Source organism: Cydia pomonella, chromosome 2 (assembly GCF_033807575.1).
Source record: "Cydia pomonella isolate Wapato2018A chromosome 2, ilCydPomo1, whole genome shotgun sequence".
Taxonomy (NCBI): Eukaryota; Metazoa; Arthropoda; class Insecta; order Lepidoptera; family Tortricidae; genus Cydia; species Cydia pomonella.
This window is the reverse complement of record NC_084704.1, coordinates 7,216,794-7,238,725: the sequence shown is the minus strand read 5'-3', so window position 1 is coordinate 7,238,725 and position 21,932 is coordinate 7,216,794. Positions and strand designations below refer to the sequence as shown.

Here is a 21,932-nt window from a genome sequence, read left to right as displayed (position 1 = left end):
ATCGAACCCTAGACGGCTTTTAGATAATCGATACGCATCCAATAAACGTACGTAGTTCCCTGTACATTCCATAGGTGGCGCTGTAACCAATAATTTTACTTTCCAAATATATTCGATACAAAGCACACGCTGTTTGTCTCTGACTTTCTCAAAATCCTCCGACACCCGTCCACGTGCCAACAACATAAAAAAAATTATTACATTCCTGCGACATTAAAATATTTTACTAACGAACATTCTGGGCTTTCGTTGATTGGGTAATTAAATAATCACGTAAAGTCAACACATGGTGATTGTCACGTCTCAACCGTAATTACTTTCAAATCAAAGGAATTAATATAAAGAATTAGCTTAGCAGGAAATTAAAGAAATAATTATTATTAAATTTTTTCATGCGCCGGTATCCTGCCGGGGCAGTGATATAAGTCAGAAGCGAAGACATTGATACTCGTATTCATTGTAACATGTCTTTCTTTCACTTTCAATTATCATTTCCTGAGGTCAGATTTCGTATTATGCATGCGCTTATTCAAATAATTTATATATATATTGCGATTAGTATAAAAAAAATTATTCGCTTGGCCAACTAAAATGTCATATAATATTCTGGTATATAAAACACAGTTTATGTACTTATTATGTAATATTTTTATATTTAGTCACTGCACGGGTTGGATATTTCTACGCGACCGTCGACATCCTTGAAAATTGGCGACTGGTGCCTTATGTAATCTTGTAACACATCGTAGTCCACTCCTATCACTTCAACGTCAAAGCGGTTCTCAGAAATCATCTGAAAAAAAATGAATATTAGTAATTTTGGTGGCTGGAATGTTAAAATTTAATAACTAATACAAGCATAATTATTTATACTGGAATATTTTTATAGTACTAGTTTAAAGAGAATTTGAAATACAGGTGGATTGTCAAACTAAACTTTGTAGCCACAGTAAATTTACTGCCATCTTTCGACAAATGATTAAAACTTTTAGAACGCCATTTGACTTTGATCCTTATTCTTTCACTGATATGTGTTCAATTTCTTAAATATCAAAAAGTGGTGCCATCTACTAGAGCTAGGCCAAAGATATGGCGGCATCTTGTGTGACTATAATTTTTTTTACAATCCATCTCTATCTCAAATTCTCTTTGGCACTAGTAATACTGAAGTCATTTTAGTACAGTCAGCCAATAAAGTGTTTAACCACTTTTCGACTCTATTTGTCAAGTAATAGAGTCGAAAAGTGTTAAACCACTTTCTTGACTGACTGTACCTATAAAAATCATCATGGCCCATTAAATCGCATTTATAAAAATTGGTAGCTTTAAAAACTTCGAAAAGGAAGACTTATAATTCTGACTTGCGGTAAGATAATATATAAAACATAAAAAATAAGCACGCTAAGATACAAAATCATATCACACTAGAAATGTTTCATGCCAAACAATAACAAAAACAATATAAAGTAACATATACCTTTAACATAATAAGTGTAACATATATACGGAGCGAAATCTGCATATAACCCATTTACAGCGGCACAAAACTTACTGTGAAATTCCCTCCACCTGCTCCTATAAAGTCGGGGGTGATAACCCTGTAATAGTTTCCCGGGACTAGAGGCTCATATCTAGGGACGGCACAATCTACACAGCGGACGGACGCGCTGACAAGTCGGCTGCCCTTGGGCCGGGACCCGTCAAACACTGTTTGAATGCCTGTGGAATAAATCCTGGATAAAATAAAGCTAGGGAAGACAAATATGGAAGTAACTGGTTTTGGAACTACACAAATATGCCATAATTGTTTTTTTTTTCTTTTTGTAATATTACTTGCATTGGTTTTATTCAGCGTAAAACACATGATAGCTTCAAACAAAAAATCCACTTGAAACAGAAATTAATTTAATAACGGACTAATCACAGTTCTTCAGAATATAAGTCCTTTTTTAGTAACTCAAAACACGATTGGTCGATCATAAAAATATTGGATGTGATTCGCTGTAGCGTTGACTCTTGAAAATGTCAAGGAGAATGGTGACATTGAAAAAAAATTGTAGACGGTTTCATGCAATAAAGAGCAATTTTTATACGTTTCTTTTATTTAAAAAGTTTTTAATTTATTTTTATGTAAATAATGGGACTTTAAAGTTGACGAAGTCTTGTAATTTTGAATACTTTTTATGTAATCAAGCCTCCGAAAGAAGTAATTACATCGTATCGTTAATTCATACCTGTCACCCGGACAACCCTTAACTAGGCTAACCTATATAAGATACCCGTGCTGTTGCTGAAATAATGTGAAATGTCTACCAGCTCATGTTTATGGTCACAGAAATATGTCGGATAGAAATAAGTTATTTCTTTTGACCATAGTAAATTTGACCTGAAATCATAGAGAATAATCACAGCCCATGGATGTTTAGTTCTAAATTTAAGATGTAAATATCTGTAAGGATTCTAATGCAACCGATAGACTCAGCCTTTACACTATAGCGGTCGTTAAATGTATCATACGGCGGATTACATACGGTAATTATTTATCCCATCACATGGAAGACCTTCGCGCCCGGGAAGTTTTGATGTCCCGGCTTCATGCCCAAGTGCATTAACTACTAAAAGTTCGTGACGGTTACCGGATTTGAACTATATTTTCAACCAGTTCCTGTAAGGCACACGATTAGTTGTTTTTGTTTCTGTACCAGTACCAGTCAGAAAATCTTAAATTATGAAGTGATAAATATCAGCGGGATGTCAGTAGTTAAAGGGATAAAGTTAAAATGCAAACATAAAAAATTGCGCGATCTACAATGACGATTAGGCACTCGTTGGGCACCAGCCGTTGTATGGCGCTTGTCAGTCATTGTTGTCATTTAGAAAGTCTTTGCTATCACTAGTTTATTTCAAAACATTCACTGCCAACGACCAGCTAGGTGGGTTCTATGTTCGTAAGCACTTTTCGTTACATACGGATTTTCTCGTATTACCGGCCATGCTCGTAGCGCGTGGCTTGCGCTGGCAATAACGCGTTATAAGTTGGCACAACATCATCTCCATGTATCTGTCCTCATAAAAAGAAATCGAAATAATATGGTGCCGACAAAATTATACGTTAAAGGTGATCCCATCATTTTTTCAGTGTTTGTTCGAACGAATAGCACAAGAAAGCATATTCGTTTAGTCAGTGACATTAATTCGTGACTTACATTTATAACTATGCAAGTATCCTACGTACAGCATCACGTCCTATACCTAGGAATGTCGTTTTCCTCCCTTATAATGTAAGTCTCTCCCTATCTCTAAAACAGTTCTAAGCTGCCTAAAGGTTGTCTGGAAGATATTGCTTTTAACCGATAAGACCGCCTATTGTTTACCTCTACTTCTGATGCTGTTCTCTCTGTATTGTTTTTATTGAGGTGTGCAATACTTAAAGAGTATTTGCATTGTAGTTATTTGTAGTATTTTTATCATTTATAATTATGTAGTCTCTCTACCTACACAGCTTACGGAGTCAACACTATCTTTTTCTCTGTCGCTTCGCTCTTGGCAGAGCAATCGTGGTCACTTTGAGGCGCTCCCATCGGTAGTAGACGCGGACACAACTTCGCACGATATCCCGCCATCTCTTCCTGTTGGTAGACTGTCTGGTACTAACACTATAAGTTTATTAATATAATACTTGCATAGTTATAAATATAAGCAACATATACTTCTTAGTACGTCGGCTGTGGCAATGTGCCGTCATTTGCGAACTAAAAATCTCACTAGCTCAATTTTGACACTCCGTCCACTAAAGCTCGACTTGTGTGGGGTAATTATGCTCAGCCAATTCGACATCCATGTTTATTTACAATGACGACCGGTCTGGCCTAGTGGGTAGTGACCCTGCCTATGAAGCCGATGGTCCCGGGTTCGAATCCCGGTAAGGGCATTTATTTGTGTGATGAACACAGATATTTGTACCTGAGTCATGGATGTTTTCTATGTATATAAGTTTGTATTTATCTGTATACGTATGTATATAGTCACCTAGTACCCTTAGTACAAGCTTCGCTTAGTTTGGGGCTAGGTAGATCTGAGTAAGATTATCCCCAAATATATAAAAAAACCCTAGTTTTATCTGGTTTTACAAGTCATTCATTTATGTAGGTATATATATAGGTATCTGTTGTTATGAAACGTATTTTTTTTTATTAGTGTCTAATATTTATTTACTTATTTAAACTTTATTGCACAAAATATATACAACAATGTACAAATGGCGGACTTAATGCCAAATGGCATTCTCTACCAGTCAACCATAGGGCCAAACAGAGATACCTAGAATTGGTGCAGGAAAAAAAAAATATTGAATGAATAAAAATAAGCAAAACCATACTTATAAACTATATAAATAAATAATAACAAGATATAAACTACCACATATTTATAGAATACATAATATAAATATAATAATGATGGATATTTTCTTTTTAATATATAGTAAGGTACGCTTTGCTACTCAAAATTCGAAGTTATGGTCGACCTATTGACCATTTCTGTACTCAAATATGGAAATGTGGTATATAAAGTCTTGTATATCGAAAATGTATTTAATAATACGATGACTCTGTCTTTATATTTCCGTAAGCAGGGCAAAGTACTTTCCTTATTGGGTATGGCGTTCCATATTAGGAAAACAATTTTATGCAAAGCGTTTCAGACACAGTATTAAAAATATATTAAAGAACGAATATTGGAAGAAAAGACAAAGGTAAAATGAATGTTTTAATATTATAATATATTATAAATGCGTAGGAGAACTTCTTCATTATAAAGTCCTTCCTTGTTTTTTGAGTATGAGTAATAAGGACGGCGATTATGGGTTTGTTCATAGATTTCATCGTAAAAAAAAATTATATGATAGTTTAATATACCTTATTTCTTCCTATATAAACGCCAAACATAATTTATTTATATATATTAATGTCTCATCATTTAAAAGTAGATATTTATATGAATATTGCCATGGAGAAATAAGTAAGCATAGAGTGCTCACTCCATACCAAATTATCTTACCAAAACGCTGATTATTTTCGTAGTCGACATCTAGCGTCTATTTTGATATTGGGAAAACATGGAATCCCTTATTGTTGTTTTTTCTGCTTAGCATAAATTAAAAGGAAAGGCGAAAAAATTTACGACACATAAGTAGTTATCGGTAAGACTTCTTTTTTCGTGACAGTGTAGTCGAGTTAAAGGAAAATTAAAGTAACAATTTTGAAGGAGACTGTCAATTTAAGTTCATATAAAGGATATTAATTTGACTTAATAATTTCAGCTGAATTTTACTTTACGTATTGAGTTAAATCAACAACGCTGCTATGCAATTAAAACGTTAACGATCACTACAAATAAGTAATTCAACTAATGTTTGAATCAAGTTTCACTATTTTTGTATTAATGACATCTCCATACAAATTACCTGTTTTCATTGTGTGCGTATATACAGTACACATAGACACATAACGATCACCACGCCTAAGTGTGTATAACAGGTGTTTTGATTTCCAACGCAATAAACTAAAGGTAATGAATTATTCGTAGTTCAGTATAATCAGAAGCCTTGAAACTGCTTATAACATAATCCTACGCTAATATTTGTCAGAAGCGCCAATATCAATAACACTATTAAACCCAAATCAACACCACAAAGCCAAGCAATATACATGCACAATAACACTCAATATGATTGTCACTTACAGAGAATCCGTCGCCTCCGTCACCGAGGAAGCTTTGAGAGATTATTGTGTAATTCTTGTCTAATCTTAAAGGCTCGTAGATTGGGACGCTGCAGTCTATGCAACGAACGGTTGCTGTGATAACCCTGCTGCCAACTGGCTTGGAACCGTCGAAGACTGCATGGAGCCCTGAAGAGTTTAAGCAAGCTATTAGCAGTTTCACCATCACATTAAGACGAAAAACAGATAAATAATAATAAATAAATATTAGCCCCAAACTAAGCAAAGCATTTACTATGGGTACTAGGCGACGGTATACACATATTTATATATATAAACACATATACATAGAAAACTCCCATGACTAAGGAACAAATATAAATAAATGCCCTTCCTGGGATTCGAACCCGGGACTATCGACTTCGTGGGCAGGGTCACTACCGACTAGGCTAGATCGGTCATCAGGTAGGTGCCAGTAGGGCTAAGATGGTCGGCTCTTTATCATTTGTCACCATGCCTGTCACGTTCTAACAAGTATGTAAGTGCGAAAGTGACGGGCATAGTGACAAGTGATAAAAATGGAACCATGCTGCCCCTGCAGCAGCGGTATCATGGTCGCCTTTTTATCACTTGTCATGTGTCCCTTTCGCACTCACATACTTGTTAGAACGTGACGCCACGTTCTAACAAGTATCGGTTAGATATATAAGCTTAAGCTCGAAACAAACCAAATAAAATAGCGGTTATAGTAAATAATTAGCGTAGGAGTATGTGATTACACATAGAGTATTGCAAATATTTGTTAATGAATATTTGTTTATGTGTATATTGACCGAGTGATGGAGGCTATCGGGTATATGATACGTTCGTTCGTTCTATGGATCGTGTCATTCACGACGACGCCTGGAGCATATTCAAAAATTAGTTATATCATTATATCCTAGGTGCCAATGTAGTCCCATTGATCTTACAAATAGCCCCCTGGTTTGTTGAAAGCGATGTAAGTACCTACTCATTCATGGGTAGTGTGGTAGAACTTGATCGCCACTTGTGTGGGTCTAGCACTCTCTCGCGAGATAAAGTACCACTCGTCTTTTTCTAACCGTAGTAATTACAGACTCCCTCTCTAATCTCTATCTTGCGGGCGAAATAATGTCGCGCCCTTCTTGTGCTAGGCCTATTAGTTGCCTATTTAGAGATATCTTTACTGACAACCTTGTCTTACAAGTTTCAAATAAAACACGAACTAAATATTGCATACATATATGTTCAACGCGCCACTACTAAACCTCATTAAGTTTTATTGGATTATAACGGGTAAAAAATATGGCATTTATTTGTGTAGTTCCGCGACAGAATTAATAATATTACTTAATATTTATTTGGATAGTACTTAATCTCCTTGCTACAACAAATATTATTTCTAATGTTCAGTCATGTGCAGAGAGAGGTGACCCCCCCCCATATAATCAGTCTATGCAAGGGGGGGGGGAGGAGGGTCATATCTCTCTGCATCTGCATGTGCTTTGTATGTTTTATTGCATGGTGTCAAAAAGTGACGTTGGCTCATCATATCGCTATCTCACCCATATGCCGGTCAAAAATATGCCTAGATTTTGATATGCATTAGGCACATTTATCTAAAGTGGTACCTGAAACCTGAAGCATTCTCGCTCCGTTATAAGGATCATTGGCGACTGAAAACTCCAGCATTTCCATAATATGGTCGCCTCTTAACTGGAAAACTTCCACGTTGTTCTCAAATGGAGTCGATAGAAGCATGGCTTCGAATGTTATTCCTGTAATAAGAAAGGACAAATAAACTATTTGAAAATATAGTTAATCGAAATTAGTATGAAAAATTGATACCGTCAAACTAGCCAACATTGCCCGATTTTTTCGAAAAAGCAAGTCATTCTGACAAAAATTCTATGAAAAGCTCAGATGCATTTTTTCTTGCATATTGCATACATTATGATAATACTCATAATTTTATTTGATTTTTTTTTATCATCATTTAGGATTTTTCGTTTTTGGCAATTTGAGGGTGTTAGAAGTCATCTCAAGTTTTTGCCAACATTGCCCATGTCAATTTCACATGGAAATACTGCTCGAAAGTTGTCAAAACAAGGGTTACTTAAAGATTAAGGGTAATCCTAGCGTTCTCTTCAAACATTTTAGACTTAAATACGTAAACCTCTTTACAAAATGGGTGGGCAATGCATGCACTTTCGCATACAGCATTCGCAAAAGTTGGAAAAAATCTATTACAATAGTTTAATGGCCAAAAATATATTTTTGCTGTACGTTTCATAGGTTTAAAAACCTCAAAGGGATAAAACCTCTAAACAAAGAATACTGAGATAAATGTAATACAGTATTTATTTATAAAACTACGAATATGGACCTGGAATTATTTATATTTAGGCTTCTCCATTTCTTTAAACTTGCATCAATATTTCAACAATTATTTGCCTAAAAAATGTAGTTACTTACTCTTTTTGTCAACTCCCTGAAAATTCCTGAGCAAAGCACATATGCGTCTTATACCGGGTGTTTAAGCAATAAATTAAACTGTATGCTGTACTCCTCAAACTGATCAACATTTGTTCAACAACTTATTTTATTACACATTGAAGTTAATTCTAAGACGCAATGTATTGCGAATTTTGTTACGTTCAAACCGTGACAAGCAACGTCAAACACATTGATGTCAGCGTACATTGAAAATAATATTAAATTTGTATGAAAAAGTTAAAATCTAAAGATTTCATAATTTTCAAAAGTTTTTATTCAAAAGTTATATCGTTTTAGGAGTACAATATATGGTTTAATTATTTGCTCGTGTTACAGGAAACACCCGGTATAGTGTTGTAACAAATAATCAAAGATAATCAATTTTCTGCTAAAAATAGAAGTGTTATTATAACTGTAATACATTTATCTCCATAAATGAATTTGTTTAAAATTCTGTTTGTGGGCAAAGATAGCCCTGGAGGCAATGCTGGCTAGTTTGACATTAAGTGTTTTTGGATGCTATTGCAACTACTCAAATGACCATTCCTAAAAAATCTTTACACTATTGTAATTATACCTCTTACTATGATTTGTAAATACAACGAAATGTGTTTTCGAAATACAAGCGATAGAAGTTTGCCACTCGTAATTAGTAAAAAGCAAGGGGTTATTGGCAAGGGGCGAAGTCGGTGGAGGGAGAAGTGCCGCTGATTGTTACAAACGCACTTAATCTTATGGGATGTCCCACATAAAGTGTACTAGCGACACGCGGCAGCCGTTTGAACTAATTTTACTCCATAAGATTTAACGTAGAAAAACCCACAACATGAGGGCAGCACCCGTCGTGTACTTAGCGAATGTACGCTTTTTGTAAGTTGCCGACATGACTGTGTGTGGCGTTCTCATTAATTTCATATTGTGTCATTAATTGCTAGATTTGTATTACTATGTAATTATTTCACGCACTTATTCACTGAACCTTTTATTATCTTTTTTGTAACAATGCGTATAATATTGGTCTGAAAATAAATGAATAACGTTATTTATTTATTATTCATAAATATTTTTACTACAAAAATAACTTTTCAATGATATTTCATCATAGTTTCATGTTAAAATGACGAATATGAATAACTGGTATTTACCTACCGATTTTCAGCGTACGACGAAAAAATATCACTAGCATTCTAAAAATACAAAATTATCGATATCATGGGAAAATAATTGTAATAAATTTACGAGTGTGTGAATATTAAAAGCTTATTTTTAATTTCAACATTTGGATGGAAGTAGGAAAGTCAAGAATTATGTAGGTAATAGTAAATTTTCTTCACAATTTGGAAACCATTTTTCGATCACTTTCGATTTGTAAAGTATACTGTAATAATATGTGATTATCTGTTTATATAATTTTTGTGGCCTCCAAGAAAGAGTATTAATTATATTTTAAGTACGGTCACGTCTGATAATATCGATACGTAAAAAGTGCCAATAATATGTATACACGACTTTATTGCCTATTTATTAAGGTAGTGTATACATATATTTGGTACATTTTTCGTACCGATATTTTCAGACGTGACTGTACAACAAACGTCTTAAGGTTTTAATGCGTGCTTTACTTGAATAATGTTTTCTCTTCTTTTCTTTATGCTAATTGTACAATGTTCCATCTTCGGTAACTAGCAGTAGGTATTAAGGTAAACCATTTTTTGCAAAAAGATTGACTTACATATATTGTACAAGTGTACCTATTATCCCCATAAATCCCCAACCTTGACATTGATAGAAAAATATAATAATTTTATGGTATGAATGATTGTCTCGTATCTAATAAGTGTACACCTATTTAATGTTTTGTCAGCCCACACTCATTATACAATATTTTGTAATAATTATCAACACTTACTTCCTGGCTCAATGTCTACACGTATGCCGCCTTGGTTGATGACGCAGAAATGTGCGTAGTTCCAGTTACCTTCTTTGGCTAATGGCAAGGCCTGAAAGCATTACCAATGTATTGGTGAAATAATTATTAATTTAAGACAATCACGAAATAAGAAACGACTATCTCTTAAGAGTACACGTCCCTAGATGGTAAGTGGGCTCCCCAAACGATGATGCACATGCTGTCCTTCCCAGCGAACGTGCACACTTGTTCCGAGCAAGGTCTATAAGGGATAAGGGACGCCAAAGAAAGATCGTTAAGCGTCGCTATCTTCTGGTTTCGCTTATTATGAAACACGAAACGAAGTACTGATGGTCTTTGTTCTATTTCCAAAATTTCCAGTAAACCCGCATTCAACCGGCTGAAAAACAGCAGATTTTGCCCCAGAGTAATTTAAACGGAGTACGTAGTTTAAGGACCCGGGTACGTCCTTAAACAAAAGAGTGGTATGGGCATTGTGAATGTCATATCGCTTTGTGTGGTAGGGCAAAGCGCAGCGGATGTCATTCCAGATCTAGAGCAGAGCCCAACTAGGGAAGTACCTCCACCTTACAGAAAATCGCAGCCAAATAACACTAGACCCTACTCATAGTGTTAGGTTGCCAGAGCTCAATGAGGGGGGGGGGGGGGGGGGGGGGGCTAGGGTCGGCAACGCGCATGTAACTTATCTGGAGTTGCAGGCGTACATAGGCTACGGAGACTGCTTACCATCAGGCGGGCCGTATGCTTGTTTGCCACCGACGTAGTATAAAAAAAAAACTTACAGCATGCATAAAGGCGTCACAGATGAAACTGCCCAGATTGCATTCGCCGCAAGCACAGCTGGAATCAAGGTGGACCATGGATGACCCCACTTCTTGTCGTGCCAAGTCATCTACTTGGGGGAGATAATAGGCGATTTTCTCCAAAACATCCGGTGCTGAAAATAAAACACTATATAATAACTATAGTGTACTTATGTGTATAGGACTTTGTGTTTTGAGCCATTTGAAACAAAAATTAGTAACTAAAGTTCCCAAAATATGTGACGAAGTGTATTTTTTGTATAAGCCGGATTGTTGACTGTTTTGTTTTTCATGCCAAAAACAATGAATGGTGATGTTGTCATTCACGATGACGCGTGCCATGACTCGTATTGCCATGCCGTTAAAGGTTAGATTTGACAAATCTGCGCGTCATCGTGGATGACACGAAGTCACGAACTATAAGAAAAAATCGAAGTCTTAACTTCAATGAAATAGCTATGTACCTTGCGCTACTTCATTTCCCAGGTAGTGTGGATTGCCTTCCCAATCGAGAAGATTCCCAGCGTCGTCAAAGAACAACTTGATTTCACCCAAATACTGAGTGTGGGCCGCTGCTTGTACTATCAACACCTTTAAAACAAAAAAAACGTTATTCAAACAAAAAATGGATGCCTACAGGCGTCATTATACCAGTTTTTTTCCTATTTAGTATCCTCGATGGCGTATTATATTGTCAGTTCGGCACAACTATTAGAGGATGTTACTCGTATGCGATAGTACTTTTTTTTTAACAGACTGGTACATTGTATCGGTTAAACGGGCTTGACATATCGATTATTTTATCAAGCGATTAACATACTATATATACATACCACACATAAAAAAAGTTACTATTTTTACTAAAGCTGGTTAACTACATAATATTATAATTATATCGCCAAGCGCCAACGTCTTTGTCTTTGCCCTATTTAGGAAACTTTATGCTGCGACTGTCCATCCGTCTGTCTGTCTCATTGCGAAATATCTCGACAACTACGCGTTGAAAGTATATTTTTTTAACTTTTTTTTTTAATTTACTGTGAAAATTTAAATGCTCAGCAAATGATGTAAATGATTTTAGCAGAGGGGGCCTACATTTTAAGGTCTAGGTACTGGGTCAAATGAGGTAGGTATATTTCAAAGACCTCAAATTGAACATTCCATAACATTTTTTTTTTCATAGTGGAAAAAAAAATATTTGAAGGATAATGTGAACCCCCCCCCCCCCACCATTTCTCTCCGAAGTTTACGAACGAAAAATGTACTAATTTTTACATGACATTACCATTATTATAAATATTACAGGAAATAAATATATAATCACACCTTTATCTTGATAACTTTTTATTATTATCAAAAAACGTTTTTAGATTTTATTTGCAATTCAAACTTCTTTGCGGGTGTTTTATTTGACATTTCTATGAGTTTATAACATCCTATAAAAAAAAAAAAGTTGTGTCCTATAATAAAAAAATAGCCCAAAAATACCAACATACACCACACAGGTCGCGCAAATTAGTAAATTACCGATAGATGGCGCTGTTTACAATTATGCTTAGTATACTTATGGTCAAAAAACTTTTCGTGTTTATTGTCAGATGAGATAATTGAAAGTTCGTACGGAACCCTCGGTGCGCGAGTTAAACGGACTCGCACTTGATCGATTTTTATATACGAACCTGTCTTGTCTCCTGTTCGACCACCACAGGATAAGGTCCCTGGGGGACGAAGGCGCTATTTTCCGGAGGATCTTCGTTGTACAATAACGTGTGACTGTGGCCACCAACAATTATGTCTATATATGGACCACCATGGAATGCTATTGCTCTGAAATAAAATGTAATTTTGTTTGATTTCATTTAATTTATTTCATATTAATTACAATGTGAATTATGTTTTGTTAATTCTAAAGGAAAATATGTATTATAATTTATATATAATTTGCCAAATTTACAGTTAAAACGCTTATGTAATAATCTCAAAACCGTTATGCAATTTCCTGGAATCCACTGTGCTTGCTATCGAGAAATAACGATAAACCAAGTCGAATCGCTTAAGTTTAAGCGATTAACACATGGTTATCACAGTGTGGGCACCCTCCATACAGGCGTCTTCTGAGTTTAATAACAGGCAATTAATTGGATCTGGATCAGTTATGGATCTGATCTGTCAGTGTCAATTGTGAAGTGACGTTTTAGCTTGAATAAATGTCACTTGTGACACTGTCAGATCAGATCAATAACTATTCCTGATCCAATTTAAAACCTGTTATTAAAATCAGAATACGCTTATGAACTGAAAATGCTATTGGTGTATTAATGTATCAACAGAGTTTTAATTAATGGAATCTGTAGTTTTCCATAGAAAAAACAATTGTGTTTTATGAAGTCAATACACACGATTAGGTACTATACTTACAAATATGTGCACATCTATCTACTTTTGAAAATTCATTTGCGCTAAGTTGATAGACAAACTTAGTTCCATACAGAAATCACGCAAAAAACGTTATTTTGGTGTTACATTGATAAAAACGTTTTTTTGCGTGATTTCTATATGAAACAAAGTTTGTATATCCATTTAGCGCAAACAAATATTCGAAAGTAGATGCGCACATATTTATGTAGTAATAGTGTACAATAAATTCATAAAAAGCTATTGATTTTTGTATGGAAAGCGAACCTTACATACATGGGGATAAAACTATGATTCATGTTACGAGTAGCCCAACATTCACAATAGTAAATCAACCAAAACCTCTTTGTTATTAACTTAGGTGTTAAGAGGATTTAGACCACTCGGCCTCTATCTAGGGTTTTGCAGCCGTAACCTGTTTTTGTTCTCTCCTCTAATTCCTCGCATTTCCATGAAAGCCGAATGAAATAGGTGTAGTATGTGGACAAAATTGTCAGAGTAGTTATAGGTACTAAAATGGTTAGAATTTCTTAAGTTGTCCGGATTCTAAAAGCGTTCGTAACATTTGGACATAAAAATCTATTTAGGTACCTAAATAAGGTGCAGAAAATACTTTTATTTGTTTTTCTGATCAGCCCAGTCAGTAAACGTACTAATTAGCAGCCATGGCATCGTCACTTATCACAAAAGTAGCCAAGTCAGCTACTGTGACTCAAACCTAATGCCGCCATTGTTATATTATAAGACAAAACCATCTGACATGCTCTTAATGCTAGTTATATATTGGCGGATATAGGTATTAGACTCGTACCTGTATGACGAGATTTTTTGTCGCGTTGGTGGTAAAAAATGTTTCGTTTAAAGGTTTATAGCCATTAAAGTAGTCAGAGTGAAAGAAATATCGTCAACTAAATTCTCAAAAAATCTTTATGTGATCTGAGACCTTAGCGTTAAATGAGCCGCCCAAAACACGGCCTAAGCAAACGATCCCGGTCTCTTCAGCTTTACGGATTCGTAGACCGTTGTGTTTTACACTTGAGAGAAAAGGCTACGTTAAATTAAAGCAAAACACAGGTCTAACTGAGGTTTACGTTTTAATTTGATGTTAAAATACAATTAACCTATAATACTTTTGGGTTCAACTCTGACCAAAATTTCGTATTTACTCTAAAGGGTCTTGAGATTTGAAAAATATAAAAAGATACTTGTAGTCTTGTATTACGTGCTACACATTACTATTAAATGAAAATATTAAGAAACCCCCCTACGCTTTGTACCAAAAAATGCATTTGATGCCAAATGTGTCTTACATAATTTTGGAAAAGAGCTGATAATCTTCAAACTGCTAGATTGATATCTATCAAACATAGCTAAGACCTACCGCAAGGAAACTCTCTTTAAATCGGTCCATCCGTTGGAGAGCTACGATGCCACAGACAGACACACAGACAAATAGACAGACATACATTCGCGTCAAACATACAACATTTATGCGTCGGGGGTTAAAATGAAGATGCCCAAATGAAAAATTCCCAGCTGGTACCCGGGCAAATGTATGTACATATTTAAAAAAAAACATTACCTGTCAATTTCTATGCCACAATGCGACAGCACCACGATAATGTCAATGCCTTGTTCGTGCAGTTTCTCAGCCTCTTGTCTCACTACCTCGACTTCGTCTGTAAAACGCAGCCTTCCAGTTGACGCAAGAATCTGAGAAATGTAAAATACGCTAGTTTTTGATGTTACCTGATAAACACACAGACAACTAGCCGTAAACCCTTTAACGCATATTAATAAGAATATTTTAAATTTGAACCTTAATAGATGTCAATAAAGTTGAATATTATAACTGCCATATATGGTTGCATTTGCGGTAAAGGGTTAAGAGGGAAGTATAGCACGTAGCGTACTCGTCCATATAAGAAGAGAAATAATTTTTCCACTTCTAAATATTTTCCATTCTCCATGATTTTTTTTGCATTTTATTGACACCAAGGAAAACTAGGTTTATAGGTAACCCTTTTTTTTAAACGTGCAAAACAAAAAAAAAAATCAAAAAAGCGAAACCTATAAACCTAGCATATATTATGCTTAAATGATCGACATCAAAATCAAAGTGTTTAAGATTTAGTTAGTGGAAACCATTTTCTCCTGAAATGGAATTTCATAGAAAATGTACCGTTATTTCCTTAGGATCGTAAAGCTATTCTTCCCTCTTAAGTAGTGTGAAGTGTGAAACATCGTTGAGTAATATAAGATTTATACATACATACATACGTGCATACATACATACATACATATAATTCCCGAAGGGGTATAGGCAGGGACCACGGATTATCACTTGCTACGATCCTGACATACCTCTTTCGCTTCCTTCAATTTCATAACATTCCTCATACACGCTCGCCGGTTTAGGGTGCCCTTGACGATTTCCCGATTTGATCAGAGAAAGTCTACCGAAGTCTGCTTCCAACTTCTTCTTCTGCTACACCTTTATACATTCTCTTTGTACAGACAATTAAAAATCCTCCTATTTTCTTTGGAATATTTACAGACAGTATTAATTATTAACCGTCTGCATATGATTCATTAACACGGTCCACCATAAGCAAACAAATTTACCCGTTTTAAACATGAATTTTACTTAATGTGTATACACTGTTTAATTTTATTATGTTTGGCGAACTTGATAAGAAACGTGTCGTCTGTTCACATAATTTATAAACAGTAGTTACCCATCTAGTTTTAATTAACGTGTAGCGCAGAATGTCAGTAAAATGATAATCAGACGTAAGGTAGAAGTACTAGCGCTCGACGCTGCACTAGTACTCGACATTTACACTTTATGTCAAAGTGATAAGGATTAAGTTCGAATACAGAAAAATCTTCGTTGTTCAAATTTAACCTAATTTCCATGAAATAAAGTGCCCATGTCGGTGACTAGTACAGCGTCGAGCACTAGTACTTCTACCTTATTCTGATTTTTATAACAGGTTATCTGGAAAGTGACGCTTTTGGTTGAAGGAGTCACTTTTGACGCTGAGAGATCAGATCCATAACTAATTCGGATCTAATTCATAACCTGTTATCAAAATCGGAATACAGCTGCGTGAATTTTAAATGAAAATCAACCGGATTCTCAAGCATTCGGCTTGTATACTTCTGTTGCACAAGAGTATTGTTTTTCAAATAATTTTAAAGGTATAATCTCAATGTTTTTATCGAGATCGTCTAGACCTAATTTAGTAGATACGAGTAGTAGGTGTATTTCGTTTCGAAAGCATATCAGAGCTATCTGATGAGATTTAATTCATTGTTTTTAAGTTAATAAAACTTTTAATTTATGCTAACAATGGCTCAACGCTCTCTGAAAATATATTTCGTAATGTTTGTTTGTTATTAAAATAACATAAATCCTCTCAACTTTGTCCCAAAAGCTCTGAACAATAATCCATCATTAATGAACTCATAGAACTCCCCGCGTAGCCAACATGCCAATCGTTAACGCTTTGTAGCGAACGAAACGAAACGACTGTCGCACTAACATGGTAGAGTGATAGGGAGAGATGATTACGCTACGCTACGGAACGTTAACGATTAACATGTTAGCTACGCAGGCTGGTTAGGCAAATAAAATATGAAATTAATTTAGCTTGTTTATAGGATTACAACTACTTACATTAGTAGAAGCTATTATGACGCCAATGATCCCAATTCTTCTTCCATTCTTTTCCACTATGATACTGGGCTGGTACAAACCCTGTATTGTAGGCTCATCGTCATCTATAATATTCGCGGTAACCATCGGTGCTTCCAAATGTTGCAAGTAGGGCACTACTCCTTCAATTCCATTGTCAAATTCATGGTTACCTAGTACCTAGAAATAATTAATAATTTTCAAGTTTGAAATAATTGGTTTGATCATTTGATTGATTAATATGGGCAGGGGGTTATGATAACTTGGATTACTTAAAAACAATACGATAATTGCACAACGATACTATTTGATAACGAAAATGAATGTGCGTGCAATAAGACCGAGTGATAATAAAAAAAAATTGAATGATTTTCTGTAGACTTATAAACATAAACAGAAAACTATCTACATAAACAGAAAATGCAGTTAATAACATAAATAAATAAATAAAGTTGTTGCTAATTCTTTTGAGATTCTTGAATTTCAAATGTTTTATTTTTTCAAACAGTTGTTTTTGTTTGAATGGTGTCGAAACAAGAAACTCTGCGAAAACGTGTTGTCCATTTAAAAATTCTAACTTAAACATGGGACAAAAGGGACATGGTGCGTCATTTTAGTACAGAAAATTTAACAGTTTCTACTATATATAGAATTCTTGCATCCTTGACTGTAAATCGCAAAAGTGGTAGTGGCTGGCCAGCGAAGATAAATAACCAAGGCAAGCCTGAATTGACTCCAAAGAACTTTTAATTATAGGAATCCATGAGCCAACGAGATACCGCCAAAATTTTACAAGTGTTGATCATTAAAAAAGATAGGTAGGTCTGGAATGCTGCTAGAAGGTAAGAATACACTGATCAGTAAAAATCGACCATTATGTCTCAGTGTCGCTAGATGACTCGAAATTACAAAGGGAAATCATTCAGTTTGGATGATGAAAGTTATTTACCTTTAAGCAAAACTGATATACCTGGAAATGGTTGATACACTAGCAATAATTCTACAATACCAGGCAATATCTAACACAAGTATTATGGACAAGTTTGAGCAGACATACATTACAATTCTTGGACTCCAATAATATACCATTTGTATGTAAGAAAGTCCGAAATTCCACAAAACTGATTGATAGTTTTTTTGACTGTTTGAGTAGTTGAGTGTATAAAATAATTGGAGAGCTGAAAATTGTGCCCAGCTAATAAAAATGACTGAGACTTATGCTCCGAAAATGGAATTATATCCAAACTACGTCAAAAAGCTGACCACGGGCGCTATTATAACACACATTAATGTTATTGTAAATAATTATCATTATAGCCTAATAATAACAAAGTATCGTGAAAAGTTATATGAGAATTTTGTCACAGCTCTGAAATAATTATCACCCGTTAATTACAGTTAAGGGGGCGAAACTGATCCTTTCGGGTATTCTCAGCTCCGTTCAGCTCAGCATTGCTCCGAGCAATTGTTAGGGTTGGCACAATTTGACGTCCTTATGCGTGCATAACTACAGATAAGATAATGACTTGAATTTTGTCAACCCTAAATGGCAGAAAGGGATAGTGTCATACACTAGAAAGGAACAGTATGATTCGTCCCTAAATCGCTGTCAAACTTCGGTTTTGTAGGTTTAGTAGTTAGGTATGTTTCTTTTCTGTACGGTAGTATATTATTCTGAGTTACTGTGTTATAAATGTTGCAAGAGATACTTACATGCGCGTCATGATGGAACATATTCATAAAATCTTGAGTTACATTCCATCTCAATATATTGTACCAAATAGTACCTTGAAAGCTGTCACCAGCGTTCAGGACCAAGGAATGAGGTTCCCTTTCCAAGCCATCGCGCACCGCCGTTGTGAGGCGGGCGAAACCTCCGATACATGGAGCTGCTTCGGGGTTACAGACAGTCCCCCACGGACTTGTTTCTAAAAATCTGGGTAAAATATCATTATTGAAATAAACATTGTTGAACTGATTTATCAAATATTATGTAAGTAATGCACTACGTACTGTTGTACTTGTAATGTCGAATTTTTCAGTAAATAATGCAGTAGGTACCGGAAGAAATAATGAATATTACTGGAATGGTAATATTGGTATTGTCTTTATCAAATTCAAAATTGCAAAGATGCAAAATTATGAATTTCATCATGGTTAAGTAGTATATTTATTATATTATTTGTTTAATTATATTATAAGCTACCTTTAATAAATAATATATATGCTAAGTAAATCATAAACTTTACAATATTAATGTATTGTGTTCACACCTGGTTGTTGTAAATTCGCACTTAAATACAGCTCCGTTAAGGTTCACTTTACTGTTACGAAGCACTGTTACTTTACTACTACATCACTGCCACCTTAGTTTTGGTAACTGACTTGACCATGGAAACGGACTCGATTATTTTAGGAAAACACACCGTTAGCTAGTTTGCATTTTAAAAAGCGAAATCTAGCGATCAATTCAGTAACTAATTTACAGTATGTACAATTTGGTACAATTATACGGCAATTTTAAATCTCAACAATTATTTATATTTTGGTGAAAAGGTTATTTCGCCAGTGTTTTTAATATAATTTTTCCTTTAATAATTTAATCAGGTCATTATATTACGACTCTTTGGCGTCATCACATTTTCAATACACTAAATATAGTCATTTCATTAAATGTATCGATGTCTATGTTCGGAAATAAGACTTTTTTATGAAATCACTTTTTTATGACTGTCTATGTCATTAAAAAACTCAACTACCGCCTTTTATTTCATTTCATTTCATTTCATTTCAATGAAAAAAAAACTAATTTCAGTGTATATTAAATTCAATATAGTTCGTGTCATCCACGATGACGCGCAGATTTGTCAAATCTAACCTTTAATAACATGACATTACGTGTCTAGACACGCGTTTTCGTGAATGACACGATTTATTGGTATGTGCTGCATGAGTTTACCGAATTTAATATTCAAACAAACTCACCTTGCATGGAAGTCATTGTAATGTAATATATTTAACTCATAAGTCCCCTGTCCACTAACCACTAACAAACACGCACTTAAAATTACTAAATACATTTTAAAAAATATACTATTCGATTTTAGGCAGGTACACGCATTGCAGCAAGCACGCGAGAGATATAAAGCTTAGAAAACAATGTATTACAATATTCTGATTAGATATTACAGTTAAGAGATAAATGTCATCGAGATAACACATTATAATAAAGAAGGTAGATAGATAACATATAATTTAAGTGCATACGTTCTAGTTAATCACGTGTGTTATTATTTATTGACAATATTTAATAGATTTTAATATAAAGCGTTTCACACACCTTCCTTATTTCAGTGACTGACGACAGGGACGTAGCTAATATAGCTATACGTTCAACACGGTAGAGATACCTGAGATAGCGGTATGGTTGACTGGTAGTTGGCACGGAACCAGTCAACCATACAGCTGGTCTGCGGTATGGTTGACTGGTAAAGAATGCCATTTGGCATTAAGTCCGCCATTTTGTGCCCAGCACACGCAAAACTCGCCCCGCGCCCCTTCCGACTTAAAATGGGTTTACCTATATCTGTAATAGCATTTGCAATCGATTCGAGTACAACAACACTAAAGCAATTGATTTGATATAACTATAGTAGATAAGGTTATCTTTTATCGATTAAGTGGATTTAATTGAACAATTCATTCGAATATAATGACGTACTTAAAAAAATATTTGAGTTGTAGGTATTTGGGTAAGTCGTCAATTTAATAATCGGCTACCCTATACTAAAAGCGAATTCTATTCAGCTATAAACAGAGTTCATTTTTAGTATAAGGTGTCAATAACTGGACACCCTTTAATAACTAGCCACCTTACGCTAAAATAAATTCTGTATAAATGTTTATAGGTTAATAGAATGCATTTTCAGTGTAAGGTGGCCAGTTATTAAACATTGGCCAATAATTGGCGATTTACCCAAATACCTAATACTCAAGTATGTTTTTAAGTACTTCATTAAATTCGAATAAATTGTTTAATTAAACCCACTTAGGCTCATTTACACCATTCCACTAATCCAGGGTTAACCGGTTAAACCTGGAGTTACCATGGTTACCAGTGCAATTTGACACTAGGTTAACATTTTAACCCCGTGTTAGCGGGTTGGTGCACCGTGCAAAAGGCGCTTAATCGATAAAACATATAAACATACTCGTACCTTATCTATATAATTGTATACATCGAATCAATTGCTTAGTTATTAAACCGTGGCCAATAATTGACAATGAACCTATTATATTGTGTCCCACTGCTGGGCAAAGGCCTCCCCTGTCTTCCGCCACGGCTTTGTGTATGCTCCCGTCAGTCGCCACAAAATGAGTCCAGATCGTCTTGCCCTATCGATTTTGGCTTGCCTCTGCCTCGGGTGATCTGTTGTGCTATTTTGGCCCATGTGTCCGGGTGCATCCTGCAGATATGTCCTGCCCAATCCCATTTGAGCTTGGCGGCCTTCATCTGCGATACCAGTTTTGGAGCGCAGATCTGTTCTTTATCCGATCGATTCCTCAAATATTTGCTTCTTAATTAGTTGGTACCAAGTATTAACCCTGTAGAAGGAACAAATACTCGGGTACAATATACTTTACTATACATTGTGCCAAAGTGATAGTTCAGTTAACAGTTGTTTTCAAACCAACGTAAAACCCCTTTGTCATTGCCGTTTGACATCCATTCGTTTTGTTTGAACCCGGGAAATGAATCGCAAGAATAAAGCGACCAGGGTCTTCTGTTTCAATAAGGTTAAATTGGATTGACATCGCACCCTTTATACGATTTTCAATCCAATTTA

General features: G+C 35.2%; 1 protein-coding gene across 3 annotated transcripts; it reads right to left on the bottom strand.

Moving 5' to 3' along the window:
* Positions 1–578: 578 nt before the first annotated feature.
* Positions 579–20,354, bottom strand: LOC133532583 (apyrase-like). Of its 3 annotated transcripts, XR_009801726.1 has the most exons (12): positions 20,071–20,353; positions 18,799–19,021; positions 17,068–17,265; positions 14,968–15,098; positions 12,650–12,797; positions 11,435–11,561; positions 10,950–11,104; positions 10,147–10,237; positions 7,373–7,519; positions 5,743–5,909; positions 1,553–1,719; positions 579–793 (listed from the first exon to the last, which is right to left on the bottom strand). XR_009801726.1 is itself a non-coding variant. In XM_061871340.1 (11 exons), the coding sequence occupies exons 1-11, from the start codon at positions 20,163–20,165 to the stop codon at positions 656–658; spliced, it is 1,620 nt and encodes a 539-aa protein (XP_061727324.1). In that variant the 5' UTR covers positions 20,166–20,354; the 3' UTR covers positions 579–655. The 3 variants fall into 3 exon arrangements, 2 of the variants coding, with proteins under 2 accessions (XP_061727324.1, XP_061727316.1); XM_061871340.1 differs by lacking the exon at positions 5,743–5,909 and having other exon boundaries at positions 20,071–20,354; XM_061871332.1 differs by lacking the exon at positions 1,553–1,719 and having other exon boundaries at positions 20,071–20,347.
* Positions 20,355–21,932: the final 1,578 nt, after the last annotated feature.